The sequence below is a fragment of the Perca flavescens genome, chromosome 6 (genome assembly GCF_004354835.1).
Source record: "Perca flavescens isolate YP-PL-M2 chromosome 6, PFLA_1.0, whole genome shotgun sequence".
NCBI classification, from domain to species: Eukaryota; Metazoa; Chordata; class Actinopteri; order Perciformes; family Percidae; genus Perca; species Perca flavescens.
This window is the reverse complement of record NC_041336.1, coordinates 29,667,980-29,680,662: the sequence shown is the minus strand read 5'-3', so window position 1 is coordinate 29,680,662 and position 12,683 is coordinate 29,667,980. Positions and strand designations below refer to the sequence as shown.

The window sequence follows — 12,683 nt, the reverse complement described above, 5'->3', positions numbered from 1 at the left end:
CTGGATTAAGCTCATCTGTGTTTTTCAGGAAATTTGTTTTCATAATACAGTATTTAGTACATTCATCACGTATTGTTTGAAATCTTGCAGTACTTTTTGTGTGACTAATGAATATATTGGTAGGGTTCTGATATGTTTAATTACATGTTGAGAAGGATGTAAGAGAAGAATGAGGATCAGCTGCAATTGTGTTTTTTTTACTGATGTATAGAATGATCTGTACAGGACAGACACACACACACACACACACACACACACACACACACAGAAATAATACAAGGTAAATACAAAAATCCTTTTTTTACAAATAAAAGAAAACAACAATAAAAAAGATTTAACAAAGGTAGAAAATGAAATGATTTTTGATGAGTATTTTAAATGGAATTTTTCCCAAGCCACAATAGAATATCTGTGAAAAAGCAATGTGTTGCACAAGAGAAGGCATATTATTTTCTGAAAATAAATAGGCCATTATTTTGGAGCGTCTAGGAAGCAAAAAAAGTTGATTTTTAAAGTCAACGGCAAATGTCTAATAATTAATCCATTGTATTACTAGTGAAATGTCAACTACAAAACTTGTTGTTACATTTATGTAAATAGGACTGATTTCAAAATAATGTACATAATAATACTATTAATTTTACTTCATTCATTTTTTACCAAAGTCATTTAAGATGCTCTGGTTGTAAATTAGGCCCACACTACAATAAAATACATCCTGTTTGGACCTTTTCTTCTGCCGTTATCTTTTCAGCTCCATAATATTGAAAGAGTATTATGCATTAATGTAAAAAAGGATTTAAAGACATTTAAATAACAAGAAAGATAATTACGACACATTGTCACTGATTTGATCATATGTGTCTGGTATTTCAGTTTTAATTAATGGAAATAAAAGGGTGACGGAGAAAGGGAAGACATGATGCAGATAAGGAAACCAGTCAGACACACACCTGTTCTCTTTTTTTTTTTTATTTAAGAAGGTTTTGATTGAGTGATGAGTTTGCACTCTGAAGAGTAGCACAGATGCAACAACAGAGAACCGACTCTGCAAATTGTAGGAGTGGTACGCTGAAAACAATGAAAACAGCACGTGATAGATAGCTCATGTCAAAAGGTTAACGGTAACTCACAGACAAAACGTCTTGTTTTTAAAAAGTGCATTCACAAACATGACAAATACTCTCAACTCATGATGTCTATTTTTATGTGATACAAAATATGCATACCTGTTTTAGATTTGTCTGTATTTATATACATAGATACTTCTTCAAAAGGATCACTTCTTTTGTCTTTTTACAAAGGTTAAAAGCAGGGTTGTGGTCGTAGCAGCTTCGGATATCTCTAGCCTCTTTACCATGTAACGTGATACACATAGTCTCAACAGATATCCAAATAAAACCTACCGTTTTCTCTGTTGTTAAACTCAAACGACATACTGTCTTTATTGAAAGAGATATTCATCAGTGAAGCCTGCAGTTTAGAAAAGAAATGGATCAATAAAATGCTTGGGCCATTAAATATATTTTTGTATACCCGCTTTTTTGTCAATATCATAAATACTAAAGACACAGGACAATATTATAAGACAATGCTGGGAGACTAAATGTAAAGATTAAAATAGTTCAAACATTATTTTTTTCAAGTTTTCTAGTTCATGAGAAAAAGAAAAAAAATCAGGCGAGCACAGAAACACTATACTTCAGTCTTTTCTTCAGTCTTATTCACTGCCCTTTTATATTTAAAAGAGCAATCATGGACAAGGTTGCCAGACAAAAGCCGGACTGTCCATAAACTTTTCTGTTTTAGTCCTGTCCAGATAAGATGCTTGCCCATCATGAATGAGGCAGGATCCTGGTTTTCAAAGGAATTCATAAAAGCAGTCAAACGTACTGATAAAAACCAATAAGTACCATGCAAATCTTGCAAGACGACATATTCTCAAACAAGAGACAAAGTATTCTTCGTATAGGCGAAATATCAAGTGAGGAGGGAATGGGTGAAAGGCAAAGACCTCTAATCAATACTAAATACTATATTTCCAAAACCAAACAAAAAATATTTAATCTGTACATAATATAGTACGCATGAGTTCAGACTGGATCAGCAGTTTCTTTCCTTTTTGTTAGTCTTTGCCAAAGGCCTACCTTGGAATAATACAGAAAAGTATTTTTAATTGATCCCAATCTCTTTGTTCTCCTCCATAAATCTGGAGAAGGGGCGGCTGGCCCCGACATCCAGACCGGCCTTCTCCATACCCGTCATGGGAGGGCTGCCGCCTGTGTGAACACGCTCCATTCCTCCCGGCATGGCTCTCAACGAAGTGATTCCTGCGCCGCCGAGGCTGACGGGCAGCTGGGTGATGCCTCCGTTTTGGATCACAGAGATCTCATTGTTCTTCATGGCAAGCCCGTTGGTGATGGCGGCCGCGTACTGGTTCCAGAAGCCCGGGTCGACGTTCATGGCCCGAGCGGCCAGATCCTTCTGGAACATCTCGCTGAACTTCATGGCGTCCCCGCCCAGCAGGGCCATGGGATTCTCCACAGACAGTCGCCGACCCCTTCGGGCTGGAGCGTTGTTCCACATGTGTGTTCCCATGTGAACCTAAAATTAGCAAGAAAATAATGAGTATATCATAATAATAATAATAATAATAAAAAAATGAGTCGCAAATCCAACATTGAGGGCAAGTACAAGATACAAACAAACATTTTATGGATGGAAAAGGAAGGAAGAAGCCAAAATTCAATGTAAAAAATATCAAGCATACATTTTTTGTGGTACATACAATTGTAAAATAGGAGCACATTTGGAAATTATTGTAAATTTATATAAAATTCACATATATCACAAAGCCAGTTAGGCATTTCAACCTGGGGATCAGAACCATGAGAGACGAGGGGTTGGACATACAGTACTCCAAAGGCCTCCCAGAGTCTTACATGGCATGCTTCTCTGCAACCAGAATGCCCCCATTTATGTAAAAGTCTTATTGATGCTGTATTAAACTGGCTCATACCTTCAGATTGCCCTTTGTGGTGAAAGCCCTTCCACAAATAGAACAGGCGAAAGGTTTTTCCCCAGTGTGCGTGCGCTCGTGGATTTGCAGAGCACTAGCAGAGGAAAAATTCTTCCCACACGAGTGGCAGTTGTGCTGCTTAGGAGTGCGTCGTGGAGGCGGGGGAGCCAACATGGGGTTGATGCTGGGGCTCATGGTGCTCTGGGGCGCTGCAGCAGGAACCTGGATGCCCATCGGCAGGTGAGAGTTGTCGCTCAAAGACAATGACTTGCCGTGTCCATTCATTTCCATTTTGATCATGTTTGATGCAGTGCTGGCCAAATTAGGAGTGCTCAGCCCTGAAAAAGAAGAGTTCAAATGAACATTAGAATGCTGAATCATTAAAACTTCATAGGGTAACAAAGCGAATTAGGAGACCCATATGGCTGCAAGGTAGCTTCTTGAATTTTGAAAACATTGAAATTACACTTCCCTGCTGAAACACTACTTCATTAATTAGGCTAATAATACTTTGTTTATTTATTGATTTATAAAATGTGTGAATATTTTCAACTCTTTGTTCCTTCTCTTGCTATCAGTATATCATATCATATTTTCCCTCATACCTACTAGATAATGTCATTATGAGTACATTATTTTCAGTAAAAATTGCACATTAAATCTGTATAGCTATTTAATTTACCTTATATTATTATAAAGAATGATGTTGATTGTGCACATACACACCTCGGTCTCTATTTAGAAACAGCATGCTGAAGTGGCTCTCCTCCTTGATATACTGCCTGCCAGGTTGAGTGGCAGTCAGGTCAAGGGCCCCGGTGCCTTCAGTTGCAGAAAGCGGCGATGGGGTCTCGGATTTTTCTGACTTTACAGTTGCCAAGCCAGATGTATTGTTTTCCTGCATCTCGTCTACTAGCATGGCACTGCTGTTGTTATTATTGTTGAATGTAGTTGGGGACTTGGATTGCTGGCTCTCAGAATGGCTGTGAGCTGGGGACAAGTGCTGCATAGAGCCAGAGGACTCAGACAAAGCAGGGCTACCCAAGCTTTGACGCTCAGCATCCCCCACTGCAGACAGGGAATCAGTGGCAAAGCAATCAGTCTCTCCTCCAAAGCTGATGCCGTTCTGCGTAGGCTTTAGACCAAATGAACGGTTCATGTTGGCAGTGGAGTCGATCATCTTCATCTGGTTCTCCATCGCAGCGATGCTGGAGATGATGGAAGTTGGTGGGGAGCTCCCAGGTGAATAAGGTTTACATGGGTCTACTTCTCCCTCTTTTAAGTCAGCTTCATCTTCCATAGCTTGCTCCATTTCATCCAGAAGGTCATCATCATACTCATTACTCATCGCATCTAAGCTCTTCTCATCAAAGGAGAGGTCAGTGTCCATCTCCTGGAGGCTTTCAGGGACGAGGGTGTTGGGGATCTGCCCTCCCATGTGCATACGAATGTGTTGCTGCAGCACAACGGCATTGGTGAACTTCTTCTGACATATAGGGCAGGAGTGCTGGACCCGAAGTGGTGGTTTGGATCTATGGACACCAAAGTGTGTTTTCAGGTTTCCCTTTGTGGTAAATGCCCGCCCACATACCTTGCATTTGAAAGGCCTCTCACCAGTGTGGATACGGTAATGCATCTTGAGAGCACTCTGGCAGCTCAGAACGCGATGACAGATGACACACTGGTTTGGGTCAGTCATCTTCTTGTCAATGTTTTCAACAAGCTGCTGCAACTTTGATGTCTCTGAGGTTTGCATAGAGTCTAGGAGGCCTCCAAAAGGAAACTTGGCCTTAAACTGCTCTGAGAGCATGGGAAGGACAGGATGGGAGACAGGGTTAGAAACGGAGTCTGGGCTAGTGAGGGGTTCAGTTACCTGGCCGCTGCTGGACAATGTGGTGGAAGTGACGGCAGATGAAAGGACAACTTGAGTTAGTGTAGTTGTGGTGGTGGTGTTCTCTCCTGGCCTAGTAGAACAGCTTGGGGGAAGGAGAACACCTTCAGGTTTCAAGAGAGGAGGTGCATCAACCCCTAGTATGGGTTTTGGGGAGGGTGATGTAGTGGTCAAGCCAGAGTCAATAATGATATTTGGGGACAAAGATGCACACTCGCTTAAAGGTGGAGATGGCCTCTGAGGGGACCTGTTGAGCGGTGTAAGGCTTGGAGACTCGCCAAAACCTCCCATCATACTCGGCAGCGTGGGAGGCAGCTGGAGCCCGACTGAGGTTGGAACCGTGGGGAGGACAGGTTTGCTGTCTAGCCATGTGGTTACAGGTTTTTCTGGGGGCAAAGACATTCCATATGGGATGCCTGAGCTTGTGGGCACATTGTCCAGGTATTCTGGCACAGGGTAGGGGTTCATCTGAATATGTGGGTATTTTTCTTTGTGCCTCTGGAAGTGGACCTTCAGATTTCCTTTGGTGGAGAAACGGTTGCCACATATGTTGCATTTGAAGGGCCTCTCTCCAGTGTGTGAACGCAGGTGGATCTGTAGTGCGCTGTCACTGCCAAACACCTTAGCACAGAAACGACACTTATGCTTGAAGAAGGGGTCCTCAGAGCTAGACTTAGTGTCAAACACAGACACATTTGGGGGCTTCCCCTTACGGTGCTTCATCAGAGCAGAGAGGGGGTCAAGCGCATTGGCTGTGGCTGCTATGCTGGCCAACGGGTTAGGGAAGATAACACTGCTGGATGAGCTGTGAGGTATCAGCGGTAGACTGGAGGCAGAGCTCAGGAGGCTGCTGTGGCTGAGTGAGGGAGGGGTGCTGGAGTTCCTGGGAAGAGCTGAGCTGCTGCTGATGCCACCACCTCCTGTTGCACTACTACTAGTGCTTATGTTGTTCGTGACTGAGGATGAGCAGGAGGGAAGTAGAGATGACAATCCAGTACCACTGGGCGAGGGAAACGCCGAGTTATTTGAGCATGTGATAGGTACCGTAGAGTTAGACTGCTGACTGCTAGTTTGTGGTGTTTGAGAGAGAGGTCCTTCTATCGCTGAGGTCAGGGGTGAAAGACCTTGACCACTGAGAGTGGCCGGCAACCTAACAGGAAGCTGATGGACAGGGGGAGAGATAAAGTTGTGTAGTTGAAGCTGACTTGCGACAGGAGGAGCACAGGAAGATACAGGCCCCTGGTTTACAGCAGCATTGCTGTGATGGTGGTTTAGAGCAGGCTGTGAGGCAGACTGTCTGTTCATCAGAGCCACCTGACTGCGTATTTGTTCTATCAGCTGCAGCTGGTGGATCTGTTGCTGCTGGAGGGCCATCAGCTGGTCCAGGATCATGGGAATAGCCATGGTGGAAACCCCACTGCCCACTGCTGCCCTTACACTTTGTGAAAACTGGGCAACTGCCACACGGGTGCCATGCAGGGTCTCCAAGGTAACATTGGTGCTTGGCATGGCGTAGCTTGTAAGAGTTGAGGGGACGACATCATTGAGCTGAGGTAGGGAGCCGTCTGGCTCAGGGGATGTCACATCTGTGTCTTCAGGATCCATATTTTTTTCTGGTTCAAGCTCTAGCTCCATCTGCTCGTCCTCCTTTTCTAGGAGATTGACCCCATTTAAGGTTGCTGTCTCTGGGATGTCATCCACCTCACCAGCAGGACTGTGGTTGCTCTCCCTGGGGTCCTCGCTGTCAGCCTGCTCGCTAGAGCAGCTGGGTACAGGGGAGAGCTCGGTAGGGTACTCTTGGGAAGGGTTAGGTGTGTCCTCATTGTCATTCACGATGAGCACCAGGGGGTTTTTGGTGCAACTCTTTGAATGTTCACAGAAGTCTGACCACTTGAAGAACTCAGCGCAACACTTCTCACATACATGCGTCTCCTCACTGCCGCTGCGGCTCTCATTCCCGCTGTCGGCATCATCCAGCACCTCACCTCGGGCTGAAGGGAGGGGAAAGGAGGGGGTCAAGGGAGTGGAGGGGAATAGGAAAAGAGGGAGCAAAAAAAAGAAGAATTAATGAATAAATAATCAATAGAAGAATCCACACATATTTTGCAGTGCCGTGCTGCAAAGATTTAACCTTTGAGTTTTTTTTCTCTCTTTTAACATAACCAAAATCAATATTCTTTTTATTTTTTGACTCTGAACAAATTGCCCTAGTTCACCAATTCTCAAGACCCTGGTTTGTGCATTCACACCCTCTCCATAGAGCCAGCTAATAATTTTCTTTGTGCAATCCATCAAATTATGAGGGCCTATCAATTGTGGATACTGCCGCTTAATGAAATTCCATAGAACCTATTGATTTCCAATATTTCATACAATTCACAGCTGCCTCATCTGTTGGGTACAAACCAGGACTTTGATGGCCCCATTAGGATTTCCCTCTGCTATCAAGCCCAGCCATTTCCACCTGAATTACAAATGCCTAGGCCTTTTCATTTAGCATTGCAAAGGTAATACTTTGTCCCTGAATCTCAGCAAGGGACTCTATACTGGAATACTCTCTTGTTGGATGGTGATGTCAGGAAAATTGTGTTGTCAAAATCAAAAGCAAAGATTTGCTGATTCTATAGCACTTATACATTTCCTGAACCATTCACTATAATTCAAAATTATGCAAACTTTAATATGACTTTTGAAATGTTTTGAAATACAAAACATTAACTTTCAGTTAAGAAATTCCCAGTGTTACTTTCTCTCGCTCTCTCTGTCTCTCTTTCTGTCTCTCTGTCTCTCCCTCCCTCCTTCTCCCATGCTCTCTGAAATAAGACTCAACAAATTACATGCTAGTACCATGGCAGCAAAGTCTCTGATTAGTTACACATGTTTAATCACAGTTGTAGGAAGCCACTTCCTCTTCCACATGCAACCATCAAGAGTCAAACAAGCCGACGCAAGCTCCGAGCATGGACCCAATTCACACCTGATCAAAACCATGTAAAAATGGCCTCCTTTGTATATTTATTTTTTTTGTGTTCAAACATAGTTTGTGTGTGTTGTTCGTGGCCGTATACACATTTCCCTTTCATAAGGAGTGGGAAGTGTGCTCAATCACTGCCACAGCACCCTGCACATACTTTAACTCACAGTCTCCTGTTCAGTTTATTCTCAAGGACCCAGCATAGATCTGGTAATGTAAGTATTTATCTACAAATTAAACTACTGTTTATACACTTTACACTATAAAAAAATAATAGGACAATTTCATAGGCACTATTGCAAATAAAAGTGATTTATTACACAAAAAGATGGTCGCAAAAAGACTGCTTTAAAACAAGGTGGAGTTGATAGTTCATAGGTGAGTTAATAATTCCTTAAAAAGGGGCTCAGAGCTACAGTACTAAAAGAACCAAATTGTATGTGTGTATATCTAAACCCCCCACACACATGCACGCACGCACACACACACACACACACACACACACACACACACACAGATTTGCTTCCACTAATCATAGGAGTGCAACTCCCCCAATAGGCCAACAGGCCTGAGCTATAAATGTAAGCGATAAAAAGACATTTCGAGAGTGACCTTACCTCAAAAAAACTGCCAGAAAATACTGCACATTACAGACTGCACATGTTTACTCAACACCAAAGGTCTTACTATGCTTTGCAAGTGCGTAATCATGAGATTCAGTTCAGTGCTCACGCTCATTTCAGAGGTTAGAATGGAGCGAGCCATGGTGAGGCTGACATGAAGCATTTGTGCCAATTACAGTGACTCATTAGTAAAGAAATTCATCACTCCTCCTGTAATTTCTGGCCAAAGGGGGCGTGAGCTATCAAGGTCTGGTGTCTGTAACGTAATTAATTATCAAAAAAAGTATTTGGACAGGCTCGGTGTTCTTATCCTCACTAGGGCCAGGGCTGACAAAACAAGATAATCTTTTACTTAATCATGGGTGCCAGGTTAATTTATAAAAATAAAAAAAATAAAACTGATTAAGCAACTAAAGGAAAATAAAATTTTAAATCCTCCACGCTTTATTTTGGGTTGTACATTATTTATACTTTGCAATATCAATGTCACTTCCCTCCTGGATTTTCCAGTCACAAGACAGCAAATTTTGGATAGAAATTCTATTGAAATGAAAATAAATATATATTTTTCATAATTCCTATTATTATTTACCACAAGTGAGAAGAAGCCAGTGAGGAAACTGAAAATGTCAGAGACACGTGTCAGCAGGCTAAAAAATCTCCTTAGCCCAGCAGCGGACAGCAGAACTCATTTCCATAATTGAGGGTTGAAAGGTCAACACAAATGAGTAGGCATTGTGTTGAGCTGATTAGTTATTAGAATGGTATTACTGTCAATCTCTTTTATTCATTCATACAATTACAAGTGGGGGCTTTGTATGCCTCTGACCTGACACACACACACACACACACACACACACACACTGTGACACGTTTCTTCACAGACTTATGTAGAAAGACAAAGAGCTTAGACAAATTACATGTATATATGTATAGAGATAAACACCTAAAAAATATCATATATATATATATATATATATATATATATATATATATATATATATATATATATATGTATATACATACACACACACACAAATGCGTTTTGTTGTCACTGGAAAATATATAACTGCAGTGCGTATATGCATGCTTGCACAGGCCTACATTATCAAATGTACCCTGTGAAGGTCTATATTTTTCTAATTTGAAAATAATAGACTTTGAATTATATTTTCCATTTTGAAATTCCTGTTTTTTTTTTTTATGTTCTTCCCTCTTGGCATTTCCAGTTTTGTCAGTTTGCAACACTCATTGTAAGCACAATCAAAGGAATATTGTGACAAATATTATGCCCTTCATAGCTCAGTCAAAAATGTGCACACTGCCACTTTAAAAAGATTTAAGATACCATTCAGTGATTCAGTTGTGGGATTTTTCTGTGGTTTAACATAGCTACAATTACTCAACATTACAATTGGAAATATTATAACACTGTACATGCCAATGAGCTCAAAATCATAACATTTGCATTCACAATCACCATTCACTCCTGAAACAGTGGGGTGCCATTGTGTTGCGCAGCTGTGTAAAGGCGACATTTTGTGTTTTCTTACACGTTTGCAAGACAGTAAAAAAAGCGTGTGTGTGTGTGTGTGTGTGTGTGTGTTGTGGGGGGTATTGATTTTCCTATAGCATGAGAAAGGAAAGGATGACAAAAAAATCCAATCCGTTTTTCATTCCTTTAAGAGTCTTCATTTACTCAGATGCAAATATTAAGCTGAACCCAGTCAATAGGGCGATTGTAGACATTGAATCTCTATCTTCGCTATCTTGTTCAGCAATCTTTGGCATGCTAACTGAAACCGCTAATCAGACATATTATATCAGATGAGGTATTCATGCTTTCCCCTGATTCTGTGAAAGCCACAGAGCCGAGCATTGAGCGAAGCATCGAGCAATTACAAATTCTCCCATTCTTAACAATTTCCAGATTCACTTAATGAGCGCGCGCACACACACACACACACACACACACACACACACACACACACACACACACACACACACACACACTTACTCTATGTTAAGATAAAGTCATTGGTATCTTATTTTAAAAAAACAAGTCATTTAAAGTGTATTGTATCCTACATTTTAACAATTTTCATCCTAAAACTTCTTCGTCAAACTGTAAGATTTTTTAATTTCCTTTACATTATTACTGACAGTAAGAAGAGTAATCTCCTGCACTTACAGCCTTACTAGAACCGCCCCGCCTTCTGGCCCTTTAAAATGCATTCTTTTCAAGCATCTGGGGATAGCTTAGGAACCTTAAAGAGAGATACATCACTGTAGGTCCTGCCCATGTTGGGAGGGGAGGGCATAATAAAGAGGCCTGCTGGGTTCAACGATGCTGGAATTCTTTGACCACACATCCACCACTCTACTCTACTAAGACATGAATTATTCAAGCAATGTTTGTTTTTTTATTATTTAAGTTGATTTGACAGACAGCTAGTTTGACTGATGTATTGTGTGCTCGTTGTTGCATTTTAATCTGGTAATTTATCTCTCAGCACAGGATCATTCAGACCATCAATCATGCTGATTTTACATTGATTGTGCACTTTTGTGAAGTGTTAATTCCCTTTAAAAAAATACTGACTCTGTTTGTCACACTGTTTAAGAATTGCATTAGTTCCACTAATGTCAATGCATGCATGCCTTTTTTTAAATTAGCAGATCCATCAAAAAAATATATACATATTATATTTTCCTGCACAAAATCCTGGACACTAATGTGTCGGTGGCCATACACACATAAAACATCTCCTGGAATGAGCCCGTGCATCCTCAGACCTGCAGAGGCTCGAGCGTCTCCAGCACAGCTCTGTGTGTGTGTGTGTGTGTGTGTGTGTCATCGGCCTGGTCAGCCCTACTGCAGAGTGGTACAGTCATATCTGCACTAACAGAGAGGCCTTTGTCATCGCCTGCAGATGTGGAGCAGCCAAAACATTAACGATTTGTTTGTGTACGCGTTTGCAATACAGTATTCAATGACGGCACCCTGTCCCGATGACTGTGTCACCCGTCAAGATGGCTCTCTGTGTGTACACATGTGGATTTACAAAAGGAGGAGGAGGCTTTATAGGATCTAATGGACGCTCATCCTCAGCAGGCCTAAGACATATTTGCTAGATGGTGATCTTTGCTCCAGCTAAATTCAGATGCTTGGGTTTGGATTTTAAAGTAAAAAATACCTGCAACATCTCAGCTATCAAAGTGTCCGTCCACGACTTCACTTTCTGAACAAATCAGTGATGAAAATGAACCGAAACAAACGGGAAAAAAACTCATCCTAAGTAAAAACACTAATGACCAAATGTACCTCTTCACTTGATGGATTGTTAGCTTGCTCTTAAATCTGCCCCAAATCTGCTGTTAAGTCTAATGTTAAGGAGTCCTGTCAAGTTCTTCCTCTCAATCAGGGTATTGCTTGACTGTGTGTGTTTTCAGTGCTGAGAAGTAATTAGGACGCAGCCATATCTGAGTGCCTTCTTGAAGACATCTTTGGGACAACTATGTGGGTGGTCCAGAGGCCTGCACCCAATGGTGAGAGGGGATTTAAAACAAAAGCCAAACAAAGCCCCACTGCAGGGGAACCATGTTGTCACTGTCAGCGGGGATTTCCTCACTGTATTATATATATATATTTTTTTGCACCTCATAACTACGTACATTCCTGCCTCAAGCCGTTTGTTGTAGAAAAAAGGAAAACCTTCTACTTAAAATAGTGTGACTATGTTTGAGAATTAAAAAAAAGAACTTGACAGTAAATGTGAATATTTCTGTGAAGAAAGCGTCAAAAGTGAAAACTGAAAGCACATGTGTGGCCGTCCACCTGTTCAGTGAATGCAAAGTCTCTTAAGATGCAGAAAATATCATTTTTTACAACTTATAATATTTGTGAAAATGTACCTTTCTTGGTTGAAATTGATTCTGTACGTCTTTGTCCATAGGTGGGGAAATTCACCTTTGGCAATTCCTCTAGAGTAGCAGTAAGCACAAGTGTGCTCTCGTGTGCGATATGTACGCCACCGCCCTCCCATACATTCCACGTGCACACCTTCAAAGACTCTGGATGCAGAGGAGGCGGTGGCCAGATGAAAAGCCCGCCGCTGATCACACTTCCTAGGACACGAGGAAGCTGTGCTGCCGAGGCCAACAGCACACATGCTC

General features: G+C 41.6%; 1 protein-coding gene across 1 annotated transcript in view; it reads right to left on the bottom strand.

The window, feature by feature from the left end:
• Window positions 1-997: 997 nt before the first annotated feature.
• The window catches only part of sall3a (spalt-like transcription factor 3a), a 14,766-nt gene continuing 3,080 nt past the window's right edge, over window positions 998-12,683 (bottom strand). Inside the window, exons 2-4 of the mRNA XM_028580346.1 lie at window positions 3,746-6,901; window positions 3,020-3,357; window positions 998-2,604 (exon numbers count right to left, since the gene is read on the bottom strand). Coding sequence (XP_028436147.1) covers window positions 2,173-2,604; window positions 3,020-3,357; window positions 3,746-6,901 — 3,926 coding nt within the window. The 3' untranslated portion in view covers window positions 998-2,172. The remainder of the gene's footprint in view (window positions 2,605-3,019; window positions 3,358-3,745; window positions 6,902-12,683) is intronic.